Genomic DNA, 17,713 nt, shown 5'->3' with positions numbered 1-17,713 from the left:
AGTTACGGGACAAAGAGGCACTCGCGCTCTCATCCTGCACAGAACTCCCTCGTAATTCACTGAAGCTCTGGCGTTTGGCGTAAATAAAACCAAGGAGGGACATTTTCATGTGTAGAATCTCTCTCGTGGCTCTGCAGCTTCAGGTGATTTCCATGGCTGTATTTACAGCTGCTGCTGCTCAGCTTCCCTCCACGGGCTGAGCCGCGCTCTCGTGTCTCATTCTTCTCCACAGACACTTTCAGCGATTCTTTAAGCTTTGATCGCAGACTGGATGTTTCCGTCAGTGGAGATCTTAATGGGAATTAACAGAGGGTTTGTTGTGTGCAGCTACACGGGACACGACCGGATAAACAGCCGCTGAAGCTTTTGACCCGTTTACACCACGTTAACTGGGCTCTTCATGCTGAGTCAGCAGGTTTGAAGCTGCTCTGATCCAGCGTCACAGACACAAACAAACAGCTGCTACCGGCACCGCTCACTCAGACGAAAAACCTCGATGCCACAGATGCATCATGGGTAACGATAGTGCAACAAGGTCCTGCTCCTTTAAAAGGGCCCACGCTTCGGATGCTTCCGGTCGCCTGACGGTTCATTTCAACAGTTCCTCCAGTGGTTTTATCCCAGATATGAACGTGTCTTTTTGGTCTTCTTGTCCAAACAGGTGGCGTCCAGCAGAGTCGGACACACACCGTGTGTTTACTGCCATGAATGAAAGCAGAAGAAGCAGCGGGAAGCGAGAGGTCGTCCACAGGTCACGGCTCTCAGCGCAGAGATGGGAAACTATTATTGGAGCTATTGTGGAGTGGCCATAATTCATGTGGAAGGAAGTTGTCTTGTTGTGTATATGTGTGTGTGAGTATCTGCGTGTTCTAATGATTGGACGTTTACACAAATCTATGTATAGACCACATGTTTTCATGATTGATTGCGCTGCAGTAACACTTTAAAACTCCCATGCATCCTTGAAATACACAGAATAATGAGCTGAGACAAGAAATGATGATGGATCATCTGCGTTTCCTCTTCACCACATGAATGAAGAAGGTTGGAGCCTTGAACGTTTGCTGTTTAGTGAGCGAGTCCGTTTGCGACAGAGGCTTTTTGTGTACGTATGTTTACGTGCGTGCGTGGAGTGTGTGTCCCTGTGCTCTGATGCAGCCTCCTGACCTTCCTGCAGTAAACATTTCTCAGTGGGATGAGCTCAGGCTGCTGCTCTCTCCCTGTGGCGTCGCCGTCAGAATGACAATCTGTTATTGGGAGAGGCTGCGGCTCCTCCATCACACGCTGACTCTGTAAATAAAAGGCCTGCGTGCACAGCTGAGCCCTGGACGCTGCCTTTCCCCTGAAATGTTTGGGGCCTCGAAGCACACGTCGGAATAAATGGGCGCCGTGGGGTAAACACGCGCATGCGCACGGCTGCAGCTGGAGGCGGATGCGCTGGGATGCGGTCGGATGCGGTCGGATGCGGTCGGATGCGGAGCGGACGCGGGTTCGAGCTCTGAGCTTGTGAAGCGACGCTGTCCCTCCTCTCGGGTGTGACCCATCATCCTTCTTTTCTGTTTCTTAACGTGCATAGTTGTGTGATCACGTGATCAGCTATGTAACTTTACACTGTGACTACATTGGATGTGCGGGTCGTCCTGTTGCTGGAGCTGCTTGCTGAGCCCTGAGGACACATGCAGACACTCCGTCCAGGTCCCATCAGCTGATGACCAGGCTGCATGGGTTCCCTGAAAAAAGCATCCTGAAGAGCCACAATCGGAGGCGACCGCTCAGCAGCTCAGCCGCCGCCTGGCGTCGGTCACAACCAGCTCAGAGATGCTGATTCCAGCCTGCACCCGCACGATGCTGCGCTGCCGAGCAAAGCTCCCGCCTCCTCATCGACTCCAGACTCTCAGGTCGGTGCTGGTGTTTGCAGGAAGCTGATGGAGCGATGCAGATCCCACACGGCAACGGGAAAACAGCTCGTTAGCAAAAGATGCACGAACAGCATGAAAGAAAACGTGCTTTAGTCTGACTGATTTCTCACCAAAGGATCCAGTTGGCAAACGTCCAACTGTCTTGTCGTCCCGTGCGTTTTCTGCCGCCGGCTGAGGCCTGATGACAGGACAGAGCTCTGGTCAAACAAACAGCAGACACGCTTCTGCTAAAGGCTGTCAGTCAACAGTCCCCTCCCACGGTGACCTCTGACCCCGCCTGCCACCTCCTCCACACAGACCCGGTCCTGTTTGTTGATGTGTATGCAGCGACACGGATCACTTCCTGTCAGAGATCACCCAGACTCAACACAGACAGACACCGTCCACACACACAAACACACAGGACACCAGCGGCGCGCTCCCGGCTGCACCGCGGAAATGACCTCGCTGACAGCTTGTTGTGAGCAGAGAAGGAAATGGGACCTGGAGCTGGCTGACGAACCACACCCCATTAACTGTCAATGGCGGCCGCGTCGTCGGAGGTGACGACCAACGAGGCTTCCAGGGAAACACGGCGGCTTCTTTGGAAACGTGTCAGGAGCTGCTCTGCCTCCACCCGCGTCATTCTCTGCAATTAGTGGATGACTTCAGGCAGAGTCCCCTTAAAGTGAGTCTTCACTCCTTGAACAACGTCTCCATCCCACGAGGAGCCTTTCACCAGCTGAGACACTCACTTCCTGTCTGGGCTGCTGCATTCTTGGGTGTTTCTCAAGCAGACGGACTCTGCAGCAGGCAGCTGTGGGAGCGGCGCTGGCTAATGTCGGCCCGGGAGGTCGGCCTGTCAGCCTCAGTGTGTGTGTGTGTGTGTGTGTGTGTGTGTGTGTGTGTGTGTGTGTGTGTGTGTGTGTGTGTGTTCTGCTCGCAAATCTGATAATTACTTGACATGAAACTCGATGATCGCCCCCCACCTTCACCGGTTGCCAGGTTCAGAGCAGCCTCCACAGATGAATGAATTCCCCCCATGAGGAAAAACCCCTCATTCCTCAGACGCTTCACACATGTACCACCAGTAGGAACGCAACCATCTGAAGCTGACGCGGGCTTTGAGGGAGCTGGCGTTGGAGCGGCGTGAACGTCGTGGCGCAGGTGCTTCGTCCTTGTTACACACTCAGCACCTGCTGCCGACCCGAAGGCCTTGACGCAGCGTGGGCGGCGCTGACTGAAGCCACGCAGCCTCGTGGAGTCTAATACAGCAGCCAGAAAAACCTGGGAACAATCACTAGTCATCGCACACATTCTGGAGTAAAACCCTGCTGTCGCCAAGAGAAGGCGGAAGCTTCATGCCTGAAGATATGAACGGACCGGTCCTTTCCTTGGCTGCTTCCCTCCAGGGACGCGGAAACAGTTCCTCCAGTACTAAAACATGCAAGCTTTGTGTTTGTAGTGGGTTTAATGCTCGGAACGAAGGCGACGCCAGATTCAGACTCAGAGTGGTCGAGTCAAGGTCTGGTCCTGCAGGTCGTCGCACTCTGTCACTCACCGTGTGTCTGTAAGAGGCCTGAAAGCCTGTGAGCCCGGTCCCTGCAGTCAGCAGGAGACAGGAGCCGGGGCCACGAAACGTCCATCATGTCGACAAATTGACTCAATCAGCTCCATCCAGGAGCATTAGCCCTTCGCCCCTTTGAAATTCAACACTGTTGACGGTTCACCGGAGTGTTTCTGGAGAGGGAAAGGAAAAAGGGAAAAAGTGGAGGTTTTCATCATCTCTGGCAATGACAGAGTGAGAGGGAGCGGGTGTTGTGTGACGCTTTCTGTGCTGTTTTTGTGAGCTTTGCCACAGACGCGTGGCTCAGAACATGTGTTTCTGTATGCGTGCATGCGAGAGAGAGCTGTTGTTCCAATAAAGGGAAACGAATGTGACGCGTCTTTGTGTGCCTGTGTGTAAATGTGACTGAGAGTCACACTTCACTGCCACAAAAACACACTACTTTAACTACAGGAGGGCTGGAAGTGGATGCTATACAGAAGAGAAGCTGCACCTATTCATCAAACACTTCAGATCAAACACAGGAGAGAGAGACAGAAGAAGCACGAGGGGGAGGAGGAGAAGAGGAAAACACACCTGGGTTCTGGTTTGTAGTTAAGTAACAGTAGAGATGCAGGAGAAGCCCAAGGTACCGAGAGCAGGCGAATCTGTTGGCAGAGATTCACATTGACTGCTGTCAATGCTGATGAGTAGCTACAAAAAGGTTTTCTGGTGCCATTCCCAAGTTTGATATGATATGATATGATATGATATGATATGATATGATATGATATGATATGATATGATATGATATGATATGATATGATATGATATGATATGATATATGTGTGCGCCGCTCTGCGCATTCCTCGTCCTCACACCGCCCTCTTGTGGCGGATCTTTGGTACTGCATTGACATGTTGCACACGCAGCTCCACTCTGATGGTTTTGATAACACACTCACCTTATCTGAACCACTCACTGCTAATCACACCATATTTATATAAAGCAAAAACGGTTTCATCATCATGATCTCTTTCATAAAGTGAGTCAAGGCAACTGGTCTAAAAACAAGTAAAATTAGTAAAACTAATTATACCCTGCACTGTCAATAAAATACTGCACCTTTCTATCTTTTATATATAGAACAAATCACATCAACTAAATAAATACAGGATTAAATGTTTACTGTACGAAACCTTTGCATAATATATTGCACTCAAATACGGTGCCCCCATTGGTTAAATCAAGCCTACGTCACCGTTACGCGCCACCCTATTGGCTGCCGGTCAGACGCCTCCTGTCTGTCCCGATCCGGCGCGCTGAAGGTGAAGTGGCCCGTCTCTGTCGCCGTCTTCTCCCGCATCAAAGTCACCGGCTTTGCCCTGAGCCATGTCCGTATTCAGCGACGTCCCGCAGGCGCCTCCCGTCGTGGTCTTCAAGCTCACCGCGGACTTCAAGGACGACGGCCACCCGCAGAAGGTGAACCTGGGAGTTGGAGGTGAGCGATCCAGCTAGCCTCCTGCTAATGCTAGCAGTACGTTAGCTTTGGTCAACGCTGTTTCCGCCGACAGAACAGTCCTGGAGCCGTGTGTTCACCGGCCGCGCGTAGCCGTAAACGGGTCCCGCTGCTGGCGCTTTATGCGCTTCAACGTCAGCTCCTCTTTGGCTTCGCTTTCATTTGACCTTCGCCGTAAGCTAGCTGTGATGCTAACGATGTGCAGCACATACTGGTGTCAGCTGGACCTGTACAATGCCTGAAACAAGAGACGGTGACAGTTTAGGGAAGCGGGGTCTTGTGACCGCTCTGCCGCTGTGTCAGTCAGAGCCCAAAACACGTCGTCGTCGTCATCATCATCATCATCATCATCATCATCATCACCATCATTCAACCTGGAGCAGCAGGACAAGGCATCAACTGCTGTGGTATCATGTACCTAACATTTATTAGGGTGTGTCACGTGTGCTCACATGTTTCCATCTGTTAAGACCCCAGGATGTGTAATTGAATAGACGTTTTGTGTAGGGTGGTTGTTTGTGTGTTGCCTGTACAGTCACAGACCTGAGTTTCTCTCACTTATGTTCAGGTAAATGTGAGTTGCACAGTGATGATCATCAGAACAATGGTGCATTGAATGGTTAATGAGTAAAAGTGTCTGATAGTGTCATTATCACTTAGTGATTGAAGTTCACCTTGTATCATGATGTAACATGCACTCGGACCTTAACTGCTGATCAACACAAAACACGCTAAACCGGTTTAAGCTTAAATTTTCAGTAATGTGGAAACACTTTTGTGAATGAAATAGCTTCAAGTACATTAGTTGATCTGTTGAGCACAATACATGTTATGTTTTGTGGCAAGTGAGTCTCATCAAATGATTCACTCATCTAAAACCTGCAGGCCTGCTGGTTTGACCTTTTAGTCGTGTCATTGCTCCATAGTGACCTGCAGCTGCAGAGAACGTGTGACATTCAATACAGGCACAGTGTGAAGGGAGCAAGTTCTTAAGGAGTCAAATATTTTGAACACACACAGTTAATCTAGTCTGGTTGTTAGGAGTGACCTTCACAGTGTGTCACATGCTGATCTCATGCAGGTCTGTTGTTGTGTCACCTATAGAACACTGTATTCTGGAGCTGGGCAGACCCAAGTTTGGCACCAGAGCAGATCAGCGAGAGAGAATAGAGTTAGTGGTGGACTGTTTAAATGGGTGTTTTTGAAAGAAATAGTTGCACAAGCAATCGTCTCGCCTTTATTATGTTCACATTCATAAACCAAGCGTAATCTCTCTGCGAACGTCCTCGTTTTTGCTCGTCAGAGATACGCTAATCTCACTCCCAGTTGCTGATTGGCGTGAGAGCGATAAGTCATGCAGATGAATTAGGAACGCTGAAGATCAGCCCATTCCTCATTCAGTTCCAGATGTGGCGTGGTTAATTTGCAGCTGGTGCCCTGTGTCCTTCCAGCTTACCGTACAGATGACTGCCAGCCGTGGGTGCTGCCTGTGGTGAAGAAGGTGGAGCGGCTGATTGTGGAGGACTGCGGCCTGAACCACGAGTACCTGCCCATCCTCGGTCTGCCAGAGTTCCGCTCCGCTGCCTCCAAGGTCGCTCTGGGAGAAGACAGCCCCGCCATCAAGGAGAACAGGGTGAGACACCAGCATCATGCTCCGGGGCTGGACTGAACTGCTGTGTGTACAGATCAACTAGACTATGGCTGGTTAAGCTTTTATTCACTTCAGACATGCATTTGAATAAATCTGTACAAGACAAGCTTTGTGGCTGTTTACACCCTGTCAGTTTGCTGTAGGGGGAAGGGATCTCCTCTTTGTGCTGTGGCTCAGTTTCTTATTCTGTCTGGATCTTCTGCCCCTTCACCTGTTGTCTCATTAGGTTGGGGCGGTCCAGGCTCTGGGTGGAACTGGTGCGTTGAGGATTGGGGCAGACTTCCTGCGGCGCTGGTACAATGGCACCAACAACCGAGCTACACCTGTCTACGTCTCTGCACCCACCTGGGGTTAGTGTCTGGGTGTGAAGCTGAAATGTCTGCACTGCTGCATGATCTTTTAACGTAAAGGCTGAACAGATTAAACTGCCGCTGTGTCAGGAAGGAATGCTCCTTATTTTCTGTGTTGTTGCAGAAAACCACAACGGTGTGTTCACGGACGCTGGCTTCACAGACATCCGGCCCTACCACTACTGGGATGCTGCTAAGAGGGGCCTGGACCTCAGCGGGCTGCTGGATGACCTGGAGGTGAGAATGGGCCGAATGTCAGCAAACTCATCCCATAGATGGTTCTATAGTATTAGGTGTATAGTTAAACCTTATATTAAGGACCTGTTATGATAAAGATCAGAAAAGGTTTAAAGGAAGGAAAATGTTTCTTTCAGTTGTTAATATCTTTCAATCTTTGGGAATTTAACAAACTCAAAAGTGTGGAAAAAACTGCATCAACTAAAAGTAATGCAATAGAAACAAGCTCTCTGGTTTTATGTGACTGTCTCTCAACAGAAAGCACCAGAACACTCCATCTTCGTCCTGCACGCCTGCGCACACAACCCCACCGGCACTGACCCAACCCAGGAGCAGTGGAAGAAGATCGCAGAGATCATGAAGGTCATATATTGTTCTTTGTCCCAGATGGAGTTCCTCTCGGGTTTTGTGGTGCATGACCGGTCCTTTTTATTAGAAAACGTTTTCTCGTTCACACCCGTCTGTGTTTTTCTGTTTGTAGAGGAGGAAGCTGTTCGTGTTCTTTGACTCGGCCTATCAGGGCTTCGCCTCCGGCAGTCTGGATAAGGACGCCTGGGCCATCCGCTATTTTGCCTCTGAAGGATTTGAGCTCTTCATTGCTCAGTCCTTCTCCAAAAACTTTGGCCTGTACAGTGAGTACGAGTGGAGCATTCTGAAATAGAAACATCATATAATCCATTTCATCTTCATCTTCATCTTTGTCTGCTGCTGCTGTTAGATGAGCGAGTGGGGAACCTGACGATTGTTGCTAAGGACAGCGACAACCTGTCCCGCACTCTGTCTCAGATGGAGAAGATAGTCAGGACCACCTGGTCCAACCCACCATCTCAGGGAGCCCGTATCGTCAGCAAGACCCTCAACAGCCCTGAGCTGTTCGCTGAGTGGTAATAGCATCATTTAAATGGCTGCAGAACTGATGCCTATTTGTTATTTGAACCCATTCGTGGACTTTACTCCCAGATGATGTGAACATAAACCGTGCATGAGGTCCGTTCCTCTGTGTGGCACTCGTTACCTGCTCATCTCCTGCTTCTGTCGTCCCTGCTGCAGGAAGGGCAATGTGAAGACTATGGCCGACCGCGTTCTGCTGATGAGGGATCAGCTGAAGACGAAGCTGCTGGCTCTGGGCACCCCGGGCACCTGGGACCACATCACTGAGCAGATCGGCATGTTCAGCTTCACTGGCCTGAACCGTGAGAACATCGATGCGTAAATGAACACGATGTTTCCGTAGCTTGAAACACGAGTCCTTATTTACACCGTGTGATGTCTTACAGCCAAACAGGTCGAGTACATGATCAAGGAGAAGCATGTGTACCTGATGGCCAGCGGTCGCATCAACATGTGCGGTCTGACCACCAAGAACATCGACTACGTCGCTCAGTCCATCCACGAAGCCGTCACCACTGTCCAGTAAAGGCGGCCTCTTTCTCCGCCCACTTCCTGTCTCCTATAGTCCCCAGGAAGTATCTCCACACTCCCGCCCTGACGTATCCTGTCCCCTGATTGGGTAAACTGCAGGAGCAGTCTAGCCAATGTTCTCACCAAATCTAAACCTTCTGGGGAATGCAATGACATAAGGACATCACTTGAACGCACACAGGCAGGCACGGCTCTGTAAACTAGAAAATATTTTGTGATGGTTCCTGTGTTTGTAGAATATCTGCCTCTGTGCTTTCTGGTCACAAAACGCACACATGCTTCACAGCAGCCAGAGAATTATTAGAAAAAGTATATGTGCTTCCTCTCGACTTAGAGCACTTAAGAAGAGCACACGTGATGTGTCTCAACATTGAACAAAATACAGAAACAGATGTAAATAGATTAAATTGATAGACTTCCCGCAGCTTCAGAGCGCTGAGCTCCTGCCTTAACGTGTGCAAAGCATTTCACACTCCTCCCACCACTGCAGCACAATCCTGGATGAAACTGTTCTCGTCTCGAATAGACTGTTCATGTTCACAAGTAAAACGCACAACTCCTTCCAGAATATTTCATGTTTTAGATCTGAAGGCCATTGAAGGTTGAATGTTTGTCATCTCAGTCGTGACCTGGTGAAAAGTTTGCCTTTTCACAGCTGCTTAGAAAAGCCTGATTCAGCCAACAGTGAACAAAAACAGGCTGCTTCTGCGGTTTGTTGTTTTCCTCCTGTTACAGGACGCCTCTGAACTTAGAGCCTGCCACCTGTGAGCTGCAGACACACTCCTCTTATACTGTATGTGGTGTTTGTAACAACACAGCAATGTGAAATAAACGGTGAACCAGAGGAACCAGCCTCGGCTCTGCTTCGTCTCTGCTTCTTTAAAGACTCCAGTCGAGGTCTGATGTCCAGAGCTAATGCAAACAAATTAGAGTGAAAATGACAAACGCTAATGTGGGAGAAAGTGTTAGAAAGGTTCTCCGACTGTGATTCATTGATTGGTTTCCAGCTCGGCGGCATCAGCTGCGTCCGGAGCTGCTGAGTCAGCAGGTTCCTGCTCCTCCTCGCTGCAGACAGCAGTTACTGAGCCTCCCCGGCCTGTGATGGGCTGCAGCACGGCGTCCGGTACCGGTACCGCAGACGTGCTGTTACATTTACTACTATGAATCACATGTTACTCAATGTAATGCTTTGAATATGCTGCAGGTTCGCCACTGATATAGAAGTGGTGCTGTGCAGTACCACCTCCGTGCTTCTCCTCCAGTTTGCTGCAGTGGCACAAATCGAGTCTCATACGAGTCCAGAAGAACCCGCTCGTCCGTCCTCGGCACAAAACGTACAGGTCTGTGCAGGTTTAGGGACAAACACATCACAGTTGTGGCTGTTTTCTGCTATACTGCTGAATAGAAGAGTATTTCAACAAATGTGTTGAAATGTTGTGTTTCCCACATGTAAACTGAACAGAAGCTGTTGATGAGCTGTAATCTGCAGTCCAGCTCGTATATAACAGACATGTTCCATAGCAGTGGTGTATGAAATAAGACCAGCAGAGGGATCCAGAGAGTAAAGTTCCTCAAAGAAAGAAAGAAAGAAAGAGAAGACTTAAACTGTTCCTTTAATGTGTTTACAGTAACATACCTGGAAATGAAATGCCATAATATCCTCATCAGGCGAGAGACCGAGGGTCAACGTGGCCAAAAGCATGTGGACATGCAAGTAGAACATCCTGCTGCTGCAACAGGCGTGGGTCTGATCCAGCACCGACCCGGTTCAGTCAAGATGCTCAAAGTCCTCAGAACCAACGTGGGAAAACTGTTTTATGGTTTAATGTGCATTGTTCTGATGGGAACAAATTTTAGTGTGTGTGTGTGTGTGTGTGTGTGTGTGTGTGTGTCGCGGTGGTTCTTAGTGTGCTCGTGTTGCTGCTGGTTCGCTGTAGTGATAATGGACCCAACCAGAACACAGGACTCGTGTTTGGCCGTATTCCTTGTGTCATTGTGCATTTTTGACCTGACATCCAGACACAAACTGGATACGAACTGATTCGTAATGAAAAGGTAAAAGAGGTTTCTGTAGCGTTCAGTTATATTCATATATTTGTGATAATTAGGAAACAGGCAATAAACATTTCAAAGTAAAAGCTGGAACACAGCGACCAGTCACCGTGGAGACGTTGGCAGCAGTCTGTACAAAACAGCAGTGTCTTTGGTGTTTTCCATTCATCGTTGTGTAGAAAAGGTCTGAAAACTTTTACATTCCTTCATGTGCGAGCGTCAGTGCAGGTGAGAAGCTGGAGCTGAATGCATGTTGCCAAAGCTGCGTCCGGCTGATGGAGCGGTGCCTTCGCTCCTCCCGGCGCTTGGAGCTCCTGCAGCGGTGGAGGCCTGGAGCCTGGTCTCAGAGAGAACACAGAACCTTCATGGCCCACGTGAAGCAGCGATGCTAGGTCTTCACCAGCGGCTGCTCGGAAATGTCCTCTGGGGTCCTCTCCCCTTCACGAGACTTCTTCCTCTTCTTGTGACCTGAGGAGAGAAGGTCACAGACTGAGAGCAGGAAGCTTCTCTGGCAACAGCAGCGTTATCTGAGCCGACAGTGTTTTCATTATAACGTACTCTGTCAAAGAGGAAAAGCTATTCGGGTTTCTGTTATGCTTAATTTCATCTTTTTAGTTAAAATTCTTAATTTACACATGATTCAGGGACCAAATCAGTCTGTGAAAGTTTGAAAAGTCCAACCATGAATGGCTTCAGTGAACTGGTAATGTATAGAAAGAAAACAATGGGTGAGACAGCGTCTGAATACTAAGGAGGCAGGTCCACAGAACCGGGGGGGCGGGTTCTGGACGGAAGCTGTGATTGTGAAAGTGTAGCGTGAGAATGTGTGTGTGTGTGTGTGTGTGTGTGTGAGAGAGAGACTGACTGAGTTTGAGCAGGAGTTTCTTGCCCAGTGTGTCCTCTGAGCTGCTCAGCGACAGGCTGCTGATGAAAGGAGACGTGTCCGTTTCTATGGGAACGGAGGCCATGTCTGAGAGAGAGAGAGAGTCAGTGATGAGCAGCTTTGCAGTTTGTTGGTGTGTGTGATTTGCTGTGTAGCTGCCAGGAGCAGCACTCGTACCCGTGTGAGCGTCTGCCTCACACCTGTCCTCTCTGATGTAAGGGATCTCATCCATCCTGAGGAACACGGAATCGCTGGGGCTTTTCTGGCCGTCAGACTTGCTCCCTGCAGCGCACACACACACACACACACACAGCTTACTCTCTGACCTCTGTCTGACCTCTGTCTGACCTCTGTCTGACCTCCGTCCTCTCGCTCTACTCACGGACGATGCGGTTCTTCTCGTTCAGCAGGGACGTGCTGTGCGGCACGCTGGCCTGCTGCCCGCGGGTTCGGGCCGAGCCGGGCCGGCTGGGCTCCCTGGGTGGAGGCATGAGGGTGGCGGTGGTGTGGGCGGCCGGGGCGGGGGCGCCGCCCTCTGCTGGGCGGCCGTCAGCGTCGGGCGTCTGCGGGGAGCTGTCCATCCTGGAGGCCGTCAGCGCGTTGTGGTAGTGGCTGCGGGTGATCTGAGCCACAGCACAGGAAGCTTCCAGTTAGAGGCCCCCACGTTCTTCTCCTCTCTGTGGGGCCGGGTGTCATAGCCGTGGGGCGTTCACTGACCTTCAGGACCTGCAGATGCGTTAGCTGCCTCACAGAGTAGTCGGGCAGGTAGGCGCTGCCCGACCCGTTCAGCTGCCCGGTGCTGCCTGCGTACAGCATGGACTCGGACCGGTCCAGCCCGCTGCTGCGGGACGGGGACCTGTGCACTGAGGAGGAAACAGCTGGTCAGACATCACCAGGATGCGCCTCATCCTGCTGCTCTCAGAGCTTCCATTCAGCGGCGCCGCGCTCTGAAGGCAGCGTTCTTCCTGCAGGAGCAACGTTGGGAGTGTGTGTGTGCGTGTGCGTGTGTGTGTGTGTGCGTGCATATGTGTGTGTGTGTGTGTGTGTGTGTGTGTGTGTGTGTGTGTGTGTGTGTGTGTGTGTGTGTACCTGTGGGCATGATTGCTGGGACTCCAAAGTAAGAAAAGGCTCCGTTCTCAAACTTCAGCGCCTCTTTTCCAAACTCCACCTCGACGCGTCCCTGAAGCCACATGTGAGAGAATCAGAGCAGCGTTTGGGGCAGAGGGCCGCTCGTCGCCATGGTGACGTACCTGCAGCACCAGCAGGAAGTAGTCCACCGGTTTGTTGCGCTGGAACAGGAAGTGCTGCGACGCTCGCTTGTTCCTCTCGTCGAACTTGAGCTCCTGCACGACGCTGGGGTGTTTGATGAGCCGCAGCAGGATCTTCTCTGAGACGTGTGTGGGCTTGAACGGCTCCACCTCTGCAGCGACGAGCAGAGGAAAACAGGCACGCTGGTGTTTTATGAGGCCATGGACATGAATATTTGCTCAAGTGTCTGAATGCTTTGCAGCTAAGTTTCCACCAGGCTGCAACCACACGTGCGCTGTTGGAGCTTCTCTAAGAGCATTCAGAGTGAAGCTGCTGCAGCAGCACCCTCCTCGCGTCTCCAGACGCTGAGAGCCGATTGGCTGTTACCTGTGGACAGGAAGCGGTGCGTGGCCAGCAGCAGCTGGGGCGACATCTTCACCTTCATCTCGTTCTCCGACAGCTTGAAGATGGAGAAGTCCTGCTGCTTCCTCTCGTGGTGAGAAACCCGGCGCTTGCTTCGATTGTCAGCTGGCGACAAACACAAAGTGAGCGGCTTCACCGCGAGGCGTTTGAGGCGCGTCTGTGCGCATACGTACTGAAGAGGTCGGTCTCGTCCAGGATTTCGGACTTGATGATCTCCTCGATGACGTCCTCCAGCGTGACGATGCCCATCACCTCGTAGAACGGGTCGCCTTCGCCCTCGTTGTTCACCCGCTGCACGATGGCGAGGTGGGACTTCCCTGCATGAGAGTCACTGAGAGTCAGTCTACCCACAATGCACCGCGGGGATCAGCAGCTGATTCCACTGTGGGCGTGCTGTCACAGCTGGAACGTGTTCTGGATGGGCCCAAAAAAAACCCAGACACCTTCTTCAGACCCGTACAGGAGAAGAGGCCGCAGGATTCATGTGCTCCTCTGACGCTGCACCAGTAGCACCAGCAGCACCAGCAGCACCAGCAGCAGCACCAGCAGCACCAGCAGCACCAGTAGCACCACCAGCACCAGTAGCACCACCAGCACCAGTAGCGCCAGCAGCGCCAGCAACAGTAGCACCAGTAGCACCAGCAGCGCCAGCAACAGTAGCACCAGTAGCACCAGTAGCAGCAGCACCAGTAGCAGCAGCACCAGCAGCACCAGTAGCACCACCAGCACCAGTAGCACCACCAGCACCAGTAGCGCCAGCAGCAGCAGCCAGCAACAGTAGCACCAGTAGCACCAGTAGCAGCAGCAACAGTAGCACCAGTAGCACCAGCAGCACCAGCAGCACCAGTAGCACCAGTAGCACCAGCAGCACCAGTCAACTGTAGGAAAGTGCTCGTGGACACACACGGCAGAAAACAGAGGCCGTCCTTGTTTGTAGCTCTGGCTCGGCCCAGTCTGGCGCCGAACCGACTTCCTCATTGAGATTCCGGCTCTGATCCACACACACATTCAGCTAAGTGGGTCAGAGCCGACCCAGCGAGGCAGAAGAGTGTGAATCCCCGGTCCGTTACATTCAACACATCACAGCAAATACTACAGTCCAACGAGTCCGTGCGTTTCCTCTCATTATTACGAGCTGAAACAGACTCAACCCCAGCAGGTTTGAAGCTACTGAAAGGTGAGTTTGACCACAGGTACATAATAACAAGGACGGGGAGAGGGCAGTTACCATGGAGACGACTTAGAGATGAGTTTACCATCAACGCTTGCATGTTTTGGTCCCTGAGGATGTGCAGCGGCCTTTTTCAGCGTCCGCTCCCATAAACTCCACTAATGATGAATGTTACGGCTTTGAGTTTGCAGAGCGAGCGCCGATCTTCTGAACTCATGGAGCAGATGGAACACAGCTCCGTGCTCCTTAAGGATCTGTGTTGACAGAGCAGCGGTAGTTTACGCTTGGAGCTCTGACCTCTGACCTCTGCTCACAGCTAGCCGTGAGCAAGAGCTGATAAAGCGAGTGGATGGTGCCTGCCTGGCTCACAGGCCTCTGGGCAGATGCTTCAGGTCTGTGTGACCCACACAACCTGGTTAAAGTAACGCAGGGTTCCCTTCACCATGAAGCGTGTGCCCATGTGTAACAGAGGCCTGAGTCAAGCTGTCCCTCCTCCCTCTGTCCTCCTGAAACGCAGCAGAGCGCTGAGCGGCACGGAGGGCTGTGATTGGCCCTGAGCGCCCCACCCACCGACAGAGGACGCCTGCTGATGCAGCATCAGACCAGCAGCCGCTCAGTGAGGTCAGGAGCTCGGCCACATTTCCTCTGTATTAGAACCTTCAGTGGTTCTGAACGTTTGTCCACATCAAGCTACTTTGATTTGAATCCTGTATTTTACCTGGTCCTCCGTTGCCCTGACAACAGGAGCAGATGCTGAAGCTGAGAGTGGCCAGAAGTGACCACAGCTTGATGTGAGCGCTAACGCTAACTTAGCACAGATGCTACATGTCGCTGAGTGAGTCGGAACCACCTTCTGTTCTTTTGACCTTTGACTCTCACCCGCACAGTGACAGCTGCTGTAACGCGCCCCCCCCCCCCACACACCCCTCACCTTTCTTGAACTCCTCCAACATGGCGTCCAGCTTGGTGTCGTTGAACACGCAGTGCAGCGGGTGTTTGTAGAACTGCGTGATGGTTTTGAGCGGGGTGCAGTCGTCCGGATCCACGAACGCCAGGTCCTTGACGAACAGGATGTCCACGATGTTGGACCTCTCGTTTTCAAACACGGGGATCCGCGTGTATCCGCTCTGCATAATCTCCGACATGGAGTTGAAGTCCAGCACCGCGTCCGACGCCAGCATGAAGCAGTCCGTCAGCGGCGTCAGCACCTCCTCCACCGTCTTGCTGCGCAGCTCCAGCGCTCCCTGGATGATGTTGAGCTCCTCCTTGACCAGGTCGTGGTACGGGTCGGTGACGCGCAGCATCTCCAGCAGCTTCTCTCTGGTGTAGAAGTTGGAGATCTCCTGGTTGAGGATGAGGTCCAGCAGTTTGCTGATGGGGTACGACACGGGGAAGGAGAGCACCATCAGCAGCCGCGTCACCCAGATGCTTTTGGAGGCGATGGCGAGTCCGTGCCGCGACGCCACCGAGTGCGGCAGGATCTCCCCGACGAAGAAGATGCCGAAGGCGCATATGACGGTGGAGAGCCACGTCATGCCCAGGATCTGGCACATCCACACGGCGAGCGACGCGTTGATGATGGCGTTGCCCAGCAGCAGCGTGCACAGCACGTAGTTCCCGTGGCGGCGCACGGACTCGATTTTCCGCGCGTAGTTCTGCTCCTTGTCGGTGCCGCTGTTCTGGAGCACCTGCAGCTCGACGGGGTCCAGCGCCAGAAGGCTTAGGTTGAGCCCGCTAAACAGAGCCGACAGCCCGAGCAGCAGGACCGACACCAGAACCTGCAGCCACAGCTCCGGCGCGGCGGAGCGCTCCGCGACGGCCACCCAGAAGTCCCGCGTGCGGTAGTGCTCCCATTTGGAGCCGTCGAAGGCGCACATGGAGTAGTATTTGATCTTCTCCCCCCTCCGCAGGTCCTTGGCCAGCAGCTCCACGAGCACGGAGTTCTGGCTGGAAGCGGACTTGAAGGAGCCTAAAACCTCGATGTCGGACGTCCTGGCGTTCTTGTCCATGCACATGTTCCGTTTCGGGTGAACCTGCCCCTCGCGCCCGGGAGTCGGTTCCTCGATGAAGGCGATCCAGGGCGCGGCGTTGTTGGCGCGTGCTCCCGCCGTGCGGTTCAGCCTCTGCGGGGTCGTGGAGTAGTAAACCCGCAGCATGAAGCGCATGCCCTCGGTGGTTTTCAGCACCCCGTCCTCCACGGACAGCTCCTCCCCGGTGTCCTCCGGCCGAAAGCCGAGCAAGCCGAGCGCCGGGGCGGGAAGGAGCGCGCCGGCGGAGAGCACGAGCAGCAGCAGGCGGGACGGAGGCAGCGGGGCTCCGCGTCGGGACCGCGCGGCCGCATCCTCTGCAGCCATGATGCGGAGTGAGAGGCTCGGTCAGCCTAGGGCCCCCGGGTCACGTGCTTCTGCATGGTTCCGGTCCATGTGAGGAGAGGAGGGAGCGGGGCGCTCTCCGGTAACGGCGGTGATTATGATGTTTCTGCCGAGCGGAGGGAGAAGCAGCCTCCGCTGAAGCGTGACGTAACTTTCTAAGAATAGCCTGCAGCGGAACGGGCCTCTGCGCCTGCAGTCACCGAGCTTTGCTTTTCCACCGTTTGTGAGCACAGATTGTGATAAACGGAGTCAAATGCTGATTAAAACTGACTCCATCAACGCCGTATTAAAGGATCATCATCCGGACTTTTCTCCCTCAACAGTGCAAAAGCACAGAACAAGCCGTCTCCTGTGGATTAGACCTGTGTCACAATGCGTCACTGACGTCTCACGTTGCACACGTTTTAATGCGCTCATTAATTAAAGTATCCGCACGCTAAACGTAGGACCCGGACCTCTAATAGGCTGCTGCTTTAAATTGTTTCTACTTTCAATATAGAAGCAATCATTTTATAGATCATATAAATCCACGTTAATTCCACAGTTTCGGTCCCCTTTGAACTTCGTCGGATTTCGGCAGGTTGTCCGATCTGAGCGACCGAGAAGGAACGTCCAGATGTAGGAGTTCAGAGAGGGGCAGTGGGTCAGCACCATTTAAACAAGTTTGGAACGGACCCTAAAATGCAGAGGCAGCCGCAGAAGTGAGGATAAAATGGGTGTAAAATGCTCATGTTCTCGAGTGCAGCATAGAGTTACATTAGAACCGCTGACAAATTCCATACGAGCAAGTCACTTACTGTTTCTTCACCAAGTTTAATGAATTTATTTGTTAAATATGGTTTTAACGTTGAATTTAATCAGGCATCAACGTTGAGAAACTTCTCTCCATTCCCGCATATGTTAAAGTTAGGAGCTGGTAAAATAAAGAAAAGCTTATAACA

At 52.2% G+C, this 17,713-nt stretch overlaps 2 protein-coding genes and 2 long non-coding RNA genes across 5 annotated transcripts in view; 2 read left to right on the top strand and 2 right to left on the bottom strand.

Annotated features, from left to right (window-relative positions):
• Positions 1–802, top strand: part of LOC129604621 (uncharacterized) — an 11,009-nt gene extending 10,207 nt beyond the window's left edge. Inside the window, exon 3 of the long non-coding RNA XR_008695660.1 lies at positions 662–802. This is a non-coding gene — a long non-coding RNA (uncharacterized LOC129604621). The remainder of the gene's footprint in view (positions 1–661) is intronic.
• An 814-nt stretch (positions 803–1,616) lies between these two features.
• Positions 1,617–4,843, bottom strand: LOC114861451 (uncharacterized). Of its 2 annotated transcripts, XR_003786798.3 has the most exons (5): positions 4,706–4,843; positions 4,042–4,112; positions 3,460–3,638; positions 2,030–2,097; positions 1,617–1,922 (listed from the first exon to the last, which is right to left on the bottom strand). It is a non-coding gene; the product is annotated as an uncharacterized LOC114861451 (long non-coding RNA). The 2 variants fall into 2 exon arrangements; XR_003786797.3 differs by having other exon boundaries at positions 4,042–4,709.
• Positions 4,738–9,467, top strand: LOC114861290 (aspartate aminotransferase, cytoplasmic-like). Its single transcript, XM_029160322.3, has 9 exons — positions 4,738–4,945; positions 6,415–6,596; positions 6,841–6,964; positions 7,089–7,201; positions 7,460–7,564; positions 7,683–7,833; positions 7,920–8,085; positions 8,252–8,394; positions 8,479–9,467. The coding sequence occupies exons 1-9, from the start codon at positions 4,837–4,839 to the stop codon at positions 8,616–8,618; spliced, it is 1,233 nt and encodes a 410-aa protein (XP_029016155.1). The 5' UTR covers positions 4,738–4,836; the 3' UTR covers positions 8,619–9,467.
• Positions 9,468–10,218: 751 nt separating this feature from the next.
• On the bottom strand, positions 10,219–17,149 carry LOC114861090 (metal transporter CNNM1-like). The gene is made up of 10 exons (XM_029160103.3): positions 15,332–17,149; positions 13,403–13,546; positions 13,194–13,334; positions 12,809–12,978; positions 12,648–12,738; positions 12,276–12,421; positions 11,941–12,181; positions 11,736–11,840; positions 11,541–11,645; positions 10,219–11,143 (listed from the first exon to the last, which is right to left on the bottom strand). Exons 1-10 carry the CDS (start codon positions 16,752–16,754, stop codon positions 11,064–11,066), a joined length of 2,646 nt encoding a protein of 881 aa, XP_029015936.1. The 5' UTR covers positions 16,755–17,149; the 3' UTR covers positions 10,219–11,063.
• Positions 17,150–17,713: the final 564 nt, after the last annotated feature.

Source organism: Betta splendens, chromosome 1, assembly GCF_900634795.4.
Source record: "Betta splendens chromosome 1, fBetSpl5.4, whole genome shotgun sequence".
Lineage (NCBI taxonomy): Eukaryota > Metazoa > Chordata > Actinopteri > Anabantiformes > Osphronemidae > Betta > Betta splendens.
This window is presented reverse-complemented; position numbering and strand designations above follow the sequence as displayed.